The sequence below is a fragment of the Orussus abietinus genome, unplaced genomic scaffold (assembly GCF_000612105.2).
Source record: "Orussus abietinus isolate OABI.00-Male unplaced genomic scaffold, Oabi_2.0 scaffold8, whole genome shotgun sequence".
NCBI classification, from domain to species: domain Eukaryota; kingdom Metazoa; phylum Arthropoda; class Insecta; order Hymenoptera; family Orussidae; genus Orussus; species Orussus abietinus.
The window spans coordinates 2,011,356-2,025,564 of NW_019395997.1; the positions used below are offsets into that span (position 1 = coordinate 2,011,356).

At 60.8% G+C, this 14,209-nt stretch overlaps 1 protein-coding gene across 4 annotated transcripts; it reads left to right on the forward strand.

Moving 5' to 3' along the window:
* Positions 1–405: 405 nt before the first annotated feature.
* On the forward strand, positions 406–13,700 carry LOC105699506 (eye-specific diacylglycerol kinase). Of its 4 annotated transcripts, XM_012424544.2 has the most exons (12): positions 406–591; positions 5,675–7,334; positions 7,633–7,774; positions 7,843–8,501; positions 8,861–9,255; positions 9,322–9,704; positions 9,766–10,084; positions 10,143–10,329; positions 10,388–10,657; positions 10,716–10,988; positions 11,057–11,220; positions 11,282–13,700. In XM_012424544.2, the coding sequence occupies exons 2-12, from the start codon at positions 6,235–6,237 to the stop codon at positions 11,329–11,331; spliced, it is 3,942 nt and encodes a 1,313-aa protein (XP_012279967.1). In that variant the 5' UTR covers positions 406–591; positions 5,675–6,234; the 3' UTR covers positions 11,332–13,700. The 4 variants fall into 4 exon arrangements, with proteins under 4 accessions (XP_012279967.1, XP_012279968.1, XP_012279969.1 ...); XM_012424545.1 differs by lacking the exon at positions 406–591 and having other exon boundaries at positions 5,512–7,334; positions 10,143–10,308; XM_012424546.1 differs by lacking the exon at positions 406–591 and having other exon boundaries at positions 5,512–7,289.
* Positions 13,701–14,209: the final 509 nt, after the last annotated feature.

The window sequence follows — 14,209 nt, forward strand, 5'->3', positions numbered from 1 at the left end:
GGCGAGCGACCGCGTCCTCGGTGACGCGACGCCGTTCTTCGGAAGGAAGATGTACATCCGGACGACCGGACCCGGAGTTCCGAGATTCCTTCCGACTTCCGGCCCCGCTCGTCCCAACCTTCCCTTCCGGTCGCGACTATTTATACCCAGAGGTCTCGCGGCGACCCTCCGAGCGTCGTTAACGGCGTCGCCGAGCGGCCGCGCCAGGACGTGCGCTATCCTCCCGCTTCGGCCGGCGAAATTGCGCGCGCTTGCCAGCGCCGAGAATAAACCGGCCCCCCCCGGGCCGCGCGCCGCGCGCCCAACCTGTTGCCGAGCGCGCCGCGACGCTCTGCACCGCTGCACCGGCGCCGGCCAATCGGCGCGCGGCGCGCCGGTCGCGACCGCGGCGCTCTCTCGCGCCTCCGCGCGCGACACCCGGAAGCCAACGACCGAGCCAACGTTGGGCCTGGGTAGGTGTCATGGCGGTGATCCCCGAGAGCGGCCACGGCGACGAGGTTCGTCGGTCGCGAGCCTCGCCCACCGGCAGCGACCCGGGACGCGCGGCCGACTACGCGGGACCGGCAGGGTAGAGGAGGAGTCGTCGATGAGGTGAGGGCCCGGGACGCCTCGACGCTTTCCTTTTTCTATTTTCTTTTTTCTTCTTTCTCTTTCCGCCGAGCCTGTCCCGTCAATTTTAGACCGAGACCGGTACCTCGAGCGCGAGGCCGCGTCTCTTCCTACGGCGGAGGTGTCCTTGAGAACTCCGCTCGGCGATCCTGGCGCGGGGGGCTTTTCAAAACGACCGCGGATGTGTCTACACTTAGAACGCGGACGGCGGTCCCTCGTTCTCGGGCTACCGCCGTCCCGACGCCGAGCTCGCACCGGGTCAAATGACAATGGAACCGCTCGTTAGGGATTTACGTGCGCGAGACAAAGGCGTCGCGACGCAACGGGTTAACGTTGGAAATGAATTTCCGGGCAGGATGCCGCCGCGCCGGGTCGGCGAGGCGGGACGTCGGGCACCCGGGATTTCCGCGCCTCGTGTCGGGCGGGAATTACGGGACGTCGGAAGGAAACGCGGACGGGATCGCGGGAATGATCCGGGATAGAGCGATCGGGGCGAGTCGGATCCTGGGGATCCTTCCGGCGGGGGAACCCGGAAACCCGGACGACGCGGAGTACCGCGTCCGCCTCGTTTCCTTCCTTCCCAGTGATCCAATCGGCTGGGGCGTCCCGGATTTCGATGCCGCTAACGGCGTTAGGGTATTACAAGAAAATAGAACCGCTGTCCGGCTTCGGAAGCCGTGGGGACGCGGCCCGGGAGCGGTAAGCGACTTAGGGCGAGTTCCGAGGGCAACTCGGCTCGCGCCGATCGCCTCCTCGGCTTCAGTCTCTCGTCGGATGGTACCGAGGGACTCCTCGGGGATCGGTCCAGGTGGACTCGAGTACCGGCGAGTACCCGCGGGATTCGAGTAGGAGCGGAGGCGCCACGGCCAGGATCTCGGGATCTCTCGAGCGGTCGAGATGGCGGACGACGACAAAGATGACCGCGACGAGGAGGACGGAAAGGGGTGAGAGGTCGTCTCGTGGATCCTCCTCGAGGGAGGACGTTGTCGCGGGAGCATCGACGCGCGTTAACCCGGAAAGTGGACGGAAAGGATCGTCTCAACCGACGTCGACGGTCGTCGCGACAACGTCCCCGCTCGACCGACCTTGCGGTCCATCGCTCGCGCTTCGTTAAGGGGATGTGAAAGCGGCATCCGAAAGCTCAATCGTTAATAAAACTTTTCTGGGTGTTTGAAATCGTTTCATACTTTAAAACGTGAATATGGAGATCCTAAGGTAGGTCCTGAAACTCGCAAAATTTCATTTTTCATAAACTATTTTTAAAATACCTGTAAAGAAATTTTAAAAGAATTGAAATTTCACGAGTTTCAGGACCTTCCCTATAGTCTATCTATTCACGTTGTAAAGTGTCTCAAACTATTTGGTAAATCGAATTGGGAGAAAAGTTTTTTTAAACAAAATCTCTTCGACGCCATTTTCACATCACATTAAGGGGATGTGAAAGTGGCATCCGAAAGCTCAATCGTTAATAAAACTTTTCTGGGTGTTTGAAATCGTTTCATACTTTAAAACGTGAATGTGGAGACCCTAAGGTAGGTCCTGAAACTCGGGAAATTTCATTTTTCATAAACTATTTTTAAAATACTTGTAAAGAAATTTAAAAAGAATTGAAATTTCACGAGTTTCAGGACCTTCCTTACAGTCTACCTATTCACGTTGTAGTGTCTCAAACTATTTGGTAAATCGAATTGGGAGAAAAGTTTTATAAACAAAACCTCTTCGAGGCCACTTTCACGTCACCTTAAGGACCGTGGAGGCAACGACTCGTTTCCGGCCCCGAGGAGGGATCGGCCTTGATCCGACTCCGTAATTAACGCCGCGACGAGACCGGCCGACTGGCTTTACGTAACCGGGTAAATTCGCGAGAGCGGGCGAGACGGCCGCGAGAAACCGGTCGGGCCGTCTCCCTCTCTTCCTCGGTCCCAGGGCCCCGGGTCCCCGGGTCCCGAGGTATCGAGCCAGTCTTGCGCACCTCCGCCACCTCCGCGGTACCGGACGAGGGGCCTTCGCGAGATATCCTTCTTCCTCTTCCCTTCCCGGGGATGGCGAGATCGTCCTAGAGGACTGCGCGCGAGATACGGGGCGCATCCTCGGGGCCGTCCTTTGCGAGGTCTCGATCGCTACTCTCTCGGTACGTCGGATCGATTCGCTTAAGGAGGCGCGTCTGGTTCGGTTAACTCCCCCAGGATGCCCGTCAAAGTGCGGCTCGATGAAGAATTTACGGGAGCGTCCCGGGCGGTCCCCATCTGCGGCCCTCGGCGAGGCCGAGAGGCGCCCTTGAGTCCGGAGTAATCTCCAGGGAATGATCTACGGGGCTTTTAATCGAGTGGGTATCGGAGGCCAATTTCGAAACCCCGTCCAGGGTACTCGCGGTTCCTTCCGCGATAATCGGGGTACGTCTCTCGAGCTCGGGAAAATCGATTCGCGAGCTAACGAGCGGGTACCGCGGAAACGCGGCCGGAGAGGAAAATTTCCATTTCAAAAGGAGAGGGTATTTCTTTCGTCTTTTCTCTCTCTCCTCGAAGTGACCAGGGTCGACCGTTTTTCCTCCGTCACCCGGATGCAACGCGCGGAAAACGTCGCTCGAACGATGCGGACGTCGAGGCGTTTCCAAAGCTACGTTCCAGCGATACGGACGTCTCGACGCCGGCACGTGCGACTGACATCGCGTGGGTTCTTATCGAGCACGTGGTCGGGACCCGTCATCGCCGTCACTCCTGCAGCCGCGCGACGAAATTCCCGGAGATCATCGACGAGCACCCTGGAACGAAAAAACTGGACAGTTGATTTCGCGCGATTTTAGGACTCGCGTAAAACGTCAAGCGACCCGGATTGTTAAATAAAAACGAGATCCTTGGGGCGTCCGGGTAAAAGTCCGTGCCGCGAGGACGCGCCCCAAGAGCGGTTCCTCGTCATCCCTGGGAAAGTGGAAAAGCGTTTCCGGAGGAATCCCGAAAATGATATTCGGCTGCCCCTCGTCGTCGAGATGCAGCCGCTGCTTCGGGAAGCGTCGCTCCACGGGACGCGCGATCCTCACGAAATTCCGACGCCGATGGTCCGGGGAATTCGCCGAGGACCCGCCGGAGCTCGGCCGGTGAGTCCTTCCTGGTCTTAGAAATGGAAAACACCCGGGAGCCGCGTCTCTCGGTTTCCGATCGCTTCTACATCGTACGCGGGGCACTCGAGTGGGACGCCCGACGTCAATGGATGACTAACCGCGGCTTTATCCTCGAGGTACTCGAGCGAAGGCGAGGCCGGATGACGGAGTCGAGAGGGCCGCCTCGAGAAACGCGAAGGAATTGGACGCGGAGGAGGCGATAATTACGGAGAGCGTTTTCGCGGTCGAGTCCGAGAAACCTTGGCACCGTCTCGACGGCGCTGATCGAGCGACCGGGTCTTCGCGTCGGGAGGAAGGGACGTTCCCCTCGAGAAGGGGCGATCGACGTCGATCGCGGGGAGGAGCGTCGATTCGGAGGATACCCCGTCCCCCGGGAGAAAAATTGCCGGCCGACCTCGGGAGGTTCCCGACATCCACGAGGGTCGTCGATCCGCGAATCGAGCGGTGCTCGAGTCGCTCTCGAGAGGCTCGCACGTGCGGAGAGGAGCCCGAAAACGCCCGGTCCCTCCAATGTGCACGAGTCCCGGGGGAAGGACCGGCCGAATTCCTCGGACCCCTCCCCGAGCCCGGTCGTTCCTAGGGAAAGTCGCGTCCCTCGGCACGAGGGGTCCCAGGGATCCGTCCTTCCACCGTGGATGATGTGCAGCAGTACCTACCGTCGTGTCTCGTGTGCATTGTAGGTGGCTCGCGTTGGCTCCAGGTCTGGGACACCGGGTGAATTTCGAGGAGGGGACGATCTTCAAACGCCCGAGACGGGACTCGGAGGAGAGGTTGGCATTCCATCGGGGGTTCCTTCGACCTTATCCGGAGCACCGAGCACCGGATCGACCGGGCGCCTCCACCGCCTCGGCGGACCACGCTTCGTCGCGGCTCGGCTTCCGAACGAATTCCCCGAGACCTCGGCGGCGTCGTTCCGGAAGTCGATCCCTCCGAGCCGGGCCCGCAAGGAAACGCGGATCCGCGGCGTTAACGATCGGCCTTGGCGGAAAAGACGCGGAATCCGTCCGGGTCGGTCGGGGATCTCTCGGAGGGAGTCCCGCGTGGGCGGCTCGATTGATAGCCGCGAGGGATCAAAGGGAAACCCGGAGCGTGCGCGTCGGGGTGGCCGCGAGCATCCGCGCGTCCTACATACGGTTCTCCTCCTCCGATCCCCGACCTCTCGGCGAGAGCGGAGAGAGGCCTCCTCCTATATATAAAGCGGTCCTTCCGCGCGCGAGAGAGGGCCCTTCGCGCCCATCGGACCGGCCGATCGAGGAGTCTCGGAGACCCAGCTCCGGACCCAAGGTCGAGGCGCCTCCTCCGGGAGGTTGCGCAACGGCTCCGGACTTTTTTTCGTATCGACTTTCCGAGGAGAGCGGCGGCCGGTCGCGGGCCGAGTCTCCGTCGACGTGGGCGAGGACGCCGCGGCCGTGAAAGTGGAGGCGGCGGCGCCGGCGAGCCTGCGCGCCTCCCGACGCCGGGGCGCCGAGGGACCCGCGAGGGGCTCCTCGGCGCGCAGGCGCGGCCGAGAGAGGGACTCGGAACTCACCCTCTCGCGGACCCTGCTAACCCGCCGCGAGATCAGTCCACCCCGGCTGCGCGCGACGACCGTCCTCGGGGCAGAATCACCTGGCCCGGGACCGCTCGCCGTCCGGACCCTCCCGAACACCCGGGGCGACGGCGTGGCGCCTGGTCGAGCGGACTCCCGGTCGATACCGGCCTTCGACCAGATCGGGACCTCGAGACCTCGGTGCCCGGAGGGGACCACGGAGGACCGCGGGGAGACTCGAATTTACCGCGTATATTTAGTACCCGTCGTTAATCGTTAAGTCTACTTCGGTACCTGAAGAGGCGCCCCTCGTGCTCGCCCCCGACTCTTTTTCCGAACCCGAGTTCCGTTCGAAGGCCGCCTCGTTGCGGCGAGGTCGGACGGAGAGGAGGACCCCCGAAAACCGAATTTTCCGACAGGACCAATTTCATCCCGCGCCTCCACCCCCTGGGAGTCCTCCGGCGAGACCCCGAAGTCGCCCGGACCGCCCAACCGAAATCCGTGGCCAGCCGGCGAGGAGGACGTCGCCGGCATCTCCGGAGGCGAAGCTCGAGGCCGAGGTATCCCCGTGACTTCTCCACCCTCGAGAGCGGCGGCGACTCCGGGGCCGTTTCCCTCGTGGTCGTCCCCGGCGGGGGCCGAAGGGGGTGGGAATTAATTTGCGGAAGCGAGCACGGATCGATGCGTCGATAGCGGCCGGTTCCGGAGCCCTCGGAGGCGAGAGAGGGCCCAAGGGACGACCCGGTGCTCCGAGCGGCCGAGGAAGGGGAGGTCGCGGAATCGCAGGAGGTGCAGCGGCCGGTGGACGAGGTACGATGGGCTGCAGGGTGGTAGCCGACAAGGGGAGCGGCAGTGGGAACGTAGCAGCGTCGTCGTCGTCGAGGAAGGAGGCGTCTTCGGCCAGGTTGGCCGGAGAGGAGGGCGAGGCCGAGGAGGAGGGGGAGGCGGCGCCTTGGGGCCCCCCCGTGACGAAGCCAAGATGCAGCGACTGCGCTCGACCTTCAAGCGGTCGCGCACCCCCACGGGGGCGGAGATGAAGTCGCAGTCGAGTCTGGAGGTACCCAAGCAGGTCAGGTCGGCGTCCTTCGACGAGATCCAGCTGGAGGCCAAGAGGCGAGACGAGACGGGCCCGGGGGCGAGGGCCCCGGAGCCGAGGGCCTCCTCGTCCTCGTCCTCGTCGTGCTCGCCGGCCAGGTCCCATCGAGACGCCGGCGCCACCCGGAGGCTGACCACCCTGAGAGTGCCGCAGCTGCAAGGCCAGCAGCGCTCGCGCAGCTTCGACGTCAGCGAGCGGCGCCTCCCCCGCGGGTCCCCTGGATCCCCCGGGTCGCCCGGACCCCTTGGGGCCCTCGGCGGTCCCGGGGGGACCGGCGGCCTCTCGGGGGCCCCGACGATCCAGCTCTCCGGTTGCTATCACTGTGCCTGCGTCGAGGAGTATCGCGGCCTGCACGAGAGCCGCGGCGAGGACTCACCCTCCGGCTCCGAGGAGGACGGGGACTCTCGGGGAGCGGGAGGAGGAGAGGTCGAGGCGGAGGCCGGAACCAGCGAGGAGGACGGGGACTCGTCGAGGGACCGCAGCCCGGAGATCAGGGTTACTCTGACGCCCTCGGGCGAGAACACCGTCCTCGCCCTCGACGAGGCCTCCTCCGGGGGCGCCGAGGACGAGGCCGAGGCCTCGAGCCGCCATCGGCCCAGGAGGAGGTCCGTCTCCTCGCCGAAGCTGGCCCGACAGGAGGCCCTCGACTTCCTCCAGAGCTTCGGGCCCAGGGACGACGACGACGAGGAGGAGGAGGAGGCTGAAGCGGAGGAGGACGACGACGAGGAGGAGCTGGAGCGGCGGCGGAACGGGCTGGTGGTGCGCGACATCTTCCTGACGGTCCCGGACCCGAAGAGGGACCGCGCGGCTTCCGTCGACTCCTGCTTCGACGGCAACAAGGGGGACAAGGCCGACCGGCAGGACTCCCTCGCCGTGCCCCAGCAGAGCACCCGGTCCAAGAGCGTGGACATCGTCCTGCCCACGGAGGCCCAGACTAGGTACACGGCCCTTCTGCCGACGAATGGGTCCCGTTCGTTGAGAGGGTGGGTACGTCCAGGTCTGGAGTCCGGAGCGCCGCGGCTTTAGGTGTTCTCCCTCCTCCGAACCCCCGCGGATCCTCTCTTCGGCTTCCGACCTCCTCGATGCACGTCGACCTTCCTCGCTTCCCGCCGCGATCGCGCCTTGTCGTCGTCGTCGTCGTCGTTTGGACGGGCCCGGGACGACTCGATGCGGCGGCGACGCTCGGAGCCGAGGTCGCCCCCGGGTCGCCGAGTCGTCCGAGGAGCCCGTCGACCGACCTCCGAGTCGCGAAACGCTCACCGCGTCCTTTGACGGTTCCAGAGGAAGGGAAGAGGGCGGGCCCAGCGGAACTCCCCGAGAGCCACGAAGTACGCCCGACTGGGGACCGGGGGCGATCAATGGAGAACACTTCTGGGTGCCCACCGCAGCCTCCGGGGACTTTTGCTACGTCAACGACTGCTCGGTAGGTACTTAGCCTCGAAAGGAGCCGAGAGCTCAGGACGAGTGACCAGAACCGGGATTTCTTCGCAGAAACACGGGCCAAGGATGAAGTGCTCGGCCTGCAGGGTGGTGGCCCACGCCCTCTGCGCCGTCAACCTCAAGTTCGCCTGCAAGACCAGCTTCCGGGACGTGGGCGTCCGCCAGTACCGCGAGCAGACCTCGACGCACCACCATTGGGTCCATCGGAGGTCCCAGAAGGGCAAGTGCACCAATTGCGGCAAGTCCTTCCAGTCGAAGCTGAGCTTCGGCTCCAAGGAGATCGTGGCGGTGAGCTGCAGCTGGTGTAAGGCCGCCTACCACAACAAGGAGTCCTGCTTCAACGTCGAGAGGATAGGGGAGAACTGCGAGCTCGGGGCCCACGCCTCCATCGTCGTGCCGCCCTCCTGGATCGTCAAGCTGCCCCGGAAGGGCAGCTTCAAGAGCAGTCTGCGCAAGTCCCCCCGGCGGAAGGGCACCTCGAAGAAGGCCAAGGAGAAGGAGAAGGAGGACAAGGAGAAGGAGAACAACGAGAAGGAGCAGGATCGGCTCTGGGTGATCAAGCCCATCCCCACAGCCACCGTCACGCCCGTCCTGGTCTTCATCAACCCCAAGTCCGGCGGCAACCAGGGGGCCAAGCTGCTGCAGAAGTTCCAGTGGCTGCTCAACCCTCGGCAGGTCTTCGACCTGACCCAGGGCGGGCCCAGGATGGGGTCTGTGTCTCCGACTGCGACCTAGCTCCTCCCTTAAACGAAGTCCCTGCTTCGTTCCCGCGGAGCCGCGCCGCGAGAGCCGTCCCATAAATATTCGTCCGTCCGCATAGATTTCCGGAAGCGGCCTTTCCGTCCGAGCTAATGGCAACGCGAGTAAATAATGCATCCGAGCACCTGAATCCTTAAAACCCGGCCCGGGAATAGCGTGTTTAATCGAATTCGTTACGTCCCCGCCTCCGTCGAGGGTTTACTTATTTACCAGGAAAACGCATCCGTCGAGCGCGGCGCGGCCTCGCGGACCCCTCCACCTCGACGACCCGGAAGAAGCCTCCGACTGACGAGCGAATCGCCTTCCCCAGGTTGGAGCTATTCAAGAAGGTGCCGAACCTCCGGGTACTGGCGTGCGGAGGCGACGGGACGGTCGGCTGGGTCCTCTCGGTGCTGGACCAGATCGGGGTGTCGCCCTCTCCGGCCGTGGGGGTCCTGCCCCTCGGCACCGGGAACGACCTGGCCCGGGCCCTGGGATGGGGCGGTGGGTACACCGACGAGCCCATCGGCAAGATCCTGACCAACATCGGCGACAGCGAGACCACCCTGCTCGACCGGTGGCAGCTGGTCGTCGAGAGGAACCAGGATGCCCCGAGCGACGACGACGCCGGCAAGGGGAAGGAGAACCTGCCCCTCAACGTGGTCAACAACTACTTCTCCCTCGGCGTGGACGCGCACATAGCCCTGGAGTTCCACGAGGCGAGAGGTGAGTGTCTCCGAGAGGAGAGTTCCTCCGAGTGGCGAGGCCACCCACGTCGGTACCTACTTCCAGAGGCCCACCCCGAGAAGTTCAACTCCCGGCTGCGCAACAAGATGTTCTACGGCCAGATGGGCGGCAAGGACCTGGTGCGCCGAAAGTGGAAGGACCTCTCCGAGTTCGTCACCCTGCAGTGCGACGACAAGGACCTGACGCCGAAGCTCAAGGAGCACCGGGTACACGCGATCGTCTTCCTGAACATAGCCTCCTACGGTGGCGGGACGCACCCCTGGGGGGCGACCAGCGGAACCAAGGAACCTACCACGGAGGACGGCCTCATCGAGGTCGTGGGGCTGACCACCTACCAGCTGCCCCTCCTGCAGGCGGGCGGCCACGGCACCTGCATAGCTCAGTGCAGCAAGGCCAAACTCGTCACCACCAGGACCATCCCCATGCAGGTGCGCCCGAAGGACTCGAGGCCCGGTTCCTCTCTCACGTCGTCCCGAATTTCCCTTCAAGGTCGACGGCGAGGCCTGTCGCCTGCTCCCGTCGGTGATAACCCTGAGCCTGCTCAACCAGGCGACGATGCTGGCCAAGAGGCGGAGCACCGGTAAGCCGTATCGAGACGTCGGGGCCAAGCTGGAGAGGCTGAAGCTGCCGGTGATGAGGATCAGGATGTCCGACTACGAGGCCTATCACTCGGACAAGGAGAGGCTCAAGAGCGCCGCCGTCTCGTGGACCGCCGAGCCCCTCGACCTGGACGCCGCCACCGACCTGGAGTCCCTTCGGCAGATCCTCGCCAAGGACCACCCCATGGACTCTTGCTGCTTCCTGGACTGTAAGTCGATCGGCGGGACAGCGTTCCGAGCCGCGAGCTGACGGGTCGTACTTTCCAGCGTGCACGGCGGAGCGCTTCTTCAGGATAGACCGGGCTCAGGAGCAGCTCCACTACGTGACCGACGTGGCCGTGGAGGCCGTCTACGTGCTGGAGGAGACTTCCAGCGGGCCGACGTCCGCCGACGCCGACGCGGCCAGCGACAGGCGGGACGCCCAGTCCACCAGGTCCGGCAAGTCGACCTCGAAGTAAGTACAGACCGAGGGACCGAGGAAGGCAAGGGGTTAAAGGACTTCTTGCGATTAGGGACGAACGCTCCCGGCTGGCCTCGGCTCCTACTCTGAAGCTCAAGTCCGACCGGGACCCCGAGGTCGGCTCGAGGCCTCGGCAGGAGCCCACCGAGCTCAAGGCCGAGGAAGTCCCCGCCAAGGTCCAGGAGGAGCCGAAGCCCCCGCAGCCCGAGCCGCCTCTCAAGGACGAGATGCCCGAAGAACCCCCTAGACAGAGCTCCTCGAAACCCATCTCCGCGGTTTCGGAAGTGCAACCGCAGCACCGGCACTCCACCACCTTCATCAGGTACGTTCCTCGATTTCCGTAGTTCTCTCCCGAAATGCCTCGAGCTCGTCTCCTTCAGTCCTAGGGACAGGTTGTTCGGCCTGAGTTCGGAAGTCCACGCGTTCAGCCACGGCCTCCTCGAGAGGACCTCCGACGGAATCCTGAAGGCCGCCAAGGTCGGCGACCTCCAAGCCCTGAAGGACCTCCATCAGCGAGGGTACTCGCTCCTCTCCATCGACGCGACGGGCCAGACGGCTCTCCATTTCGCTGCCAGGCACGGACACAAGGACGTCGTCAGATACCTCATCGCCTGCTCTCCTCCGACCATCCTCAACATGGTCGACAACGACAAGTGAGTCGATCCGCGAGCTCTCGCCCCGGCCCTTGATCCCGGTCGCCTGAAACGTCGAAACCTTCCAGGGGGCAGACCGCCCTACACAAGGCCGCCCAGCAGAAGCGGCGGTCCATCTGCTGCATGCTGGTGGCGGGTGGGGCCACCCTGACGGTGCGCGACCGCCACGGGAACACCCCTCGGCAGTTGGCCCTGATGGCGGAGGACCGCGACCTCGCCGCGTACCTCTACAGTGAGTATCCTCTACCCTTTGTCGGTCCTGTCAGACCTCACAGCTGATCCTTCTTGCGCAGGTCAGGAACAATTCCAGCTAGTCACGGAGGAGGGCGGCGGCGTTCTCTGACACCCTGCCTTGTGCGGCAACGCTTGAGACCATCGACAGGGCACCCAACGATTTTAGTCTTAACGATTAGCTCCAACGATAAGCATAAGGGTTCCTCTGATCGGCCTACGCGTCCGTGCGTCGATCAGCTCGTGATAACGCGGATCTTTCGGTTTAGCTGCTAGTTAAGAGCGCGTCCGCTCTCTACTTCTCTCTCTCTCTCTCTCTGTCTCTCTGTCCCCTCTCTTCCTCTCTCTATCTCTCTTTCTATCGAACGAATTGCGTGTACTTTGACGCCGACCCCGGGGACACCCACCGCGAGGAGGGGAAGGCGAAGAGGAAAGGATAACCCGGGGCCGATCTCGAGGCCTTCCGCGAGATACGTCCTCGGGCGGGAACGGGGAAAGGAGGAGGAAACCTCCTTGGTGGAGGACTGCTCGGAAGCGGGCAGGGATCAAAAGTATTATATCGCGTCTCAAGTTCCACGGGGTAAGGAGGCGATCGCGTCGGGAGGGATACTAGAGACCCCGGGCGCGGTTACGTCTACTTAGATGTTAATACGAAATTCTTAAAAAGAAACTCGGTACCAAAATGACAAAAAAGGGGATCAACGTACGAACACCAATTAGCTCTTAGAAGGCGGTCTACTGCGCTACTGCTCCTGCTGTTACTACTATCGTTACTCTTATCGTTACCGCTACTATTAACGATGTGACCGTCGTCGCTACCGCTGCCGACGATTACGGCCCTCCGACTATTTCCGGGATAAGCGGAAGTTAGGGGGATCGACCACTCGCTCGGATACTCGAGCTCGGCTCGGGAGGGAGACACTTTTTCCTTTCTTTTCTTTTTCTTTTTTCTTATTTCGGTCATACGACCGAATTTATCGAACAAACTCCGGCCGAGCTCGAGTCCCGAACGGTCCTGCTCTAGTTTCGGTCCAAGAGATATGACCTACACTTTTTAGGGCTAAACCAAGGGAAAGGTCACTTTTCCTCGAGATATCATGTATGGACCTACACTTTTTAGGGCTGAACCAAGGGAAAAGTCACTTTTCCTCGAGATATCATGTATGCACATGTAGGTATACACGGACCTATATGTATATACACTTGCGACAGGTGTTAGATTCTAGATTGGGAATTTAATCATACAGGCATATACGTGAAGATATATATATGTACATTTATATATACACACATATATATATTTATACACGCAGAAGCTCTCTCGGCCAGGACGACGCGACCGGGCGAGGGAATGTCATGTTCGCGTATTCGACTCGAAATACGTACATACATGTATTAAAAAGTATATACTGGGTCGAGATTCGCGTATTCGGTTCGAAATACGTAGATATATGTGTTAAAAAGTATATACTGGGTCGAGATTCGAGGGGAGGCGCCAAAGGTCGGGGGCTCTGGTCGAGAGACACCCTGTAGAGGTTTATGTACAATGCCTATATACCGTGGTTCGATCCAGAAGGAAAATGGAAATTCTCGAATTGGCGGATGTCGCGATCTTTCGAATATTCGTTAGAGACTAGGTAGAACCCCGACCGCCCGAGGAAGGCCTCTGGCTACTCCACTTTTTCGACCAAGGGACGAAGGGTTACCATCTCTCGGGTTTTACCATCTTTCATCGAAAGGACACTTTCCTTTGGGAGGGATCACTAATGGACCGAGGCAAAGTTCTTATTTACAACCGAAAAAGATGGAAAACTGGCGGCAAACGGGAAGGGAGTCGCGGAGGCACTTCCGGTCGGCGCGTCCAGGAGATTACGATTTAGAGAGATACATATATATATATACATATATTCCAGATGTAATCATCGGGCATCACGATAACCGCATATTACGATTTTGCACGGTACAATGAGAGTCAGACCCGATAAAAGAAAAAAAGAAAGAAAGAAAGAAAAAAAAACAGCGGGCGTTTATCGAGCACGTAAGCGAGCGTGTCTCCGCGCTCGCGATTTACTTTAGATAAGTCGATTTTATCGAAGTTTTCGAGTACGAGTACTTAACGAAAATGCCTTCTACGGTCCACGCTAACGACTAACTTGAAAGAGAGGTCAGAGAGGATATCTATATACATATGCATACCGAGACGTGTATATATATGTATATATATCGAGACGCAATCGAGGACAGGATAAATAATCCCTCCGTTTTCGGTTAACGAAGGGAGACAGAGGATAAACGAGGTAGGGAGGCGAAAAGAAAGTAGGAGACGATACGAGAAATATATATATGTATACATATATGTACGTACATGCATATATGTGTATACGGGAGAGAAAATGAAAACACAGTATTGCCTTCCTCGTGGAGGGTTTGGCCCGCAAATTTCTCACGTTACTAGAGCAATAAAAGGGACAATCACGACAATTTCGGCCCAAACCCTCTTCACTTTTTATCTATTGTTAATTTAATCGATCGTACCGTGCGTACCTAAGTCGTTGTAGCCTCGTGTCGTTATATATCGCCTGATATATATCCTTGTCCCGAGAGGTTAGGGAGTCGTCCTCTCGCGAGGACCTTCGCGCGTCCCGGCCCGAGGAGCCGCTCCTTCTGGTCCGCGCCTCCTGGGGACCGAGTTCCTCGGGAACCCGGTAGGCAGGGTTTCGTCGAAGGCAGGGCGAACGAGTCCGCCGCGGGGTCGGGAACCGGAAGGAGCGGCTCCGAGGATGCCGATGTGCTCCCCGGAGGGCCGGGAGAGGGACGCGCGACCCGACGATATCACCGATAATGGCGTATCATTAATCGTTACGACTTTTTACCGCATATCGAGGTACGGCCGGCTTCGTTTAGGACTGCCTTAGTCGAATCGTCCCTTCTTTGGGCCGTTTAATCGGCGTTTTCTCGTTATCGACGACCTCGCGCCCGGACTGTTAACG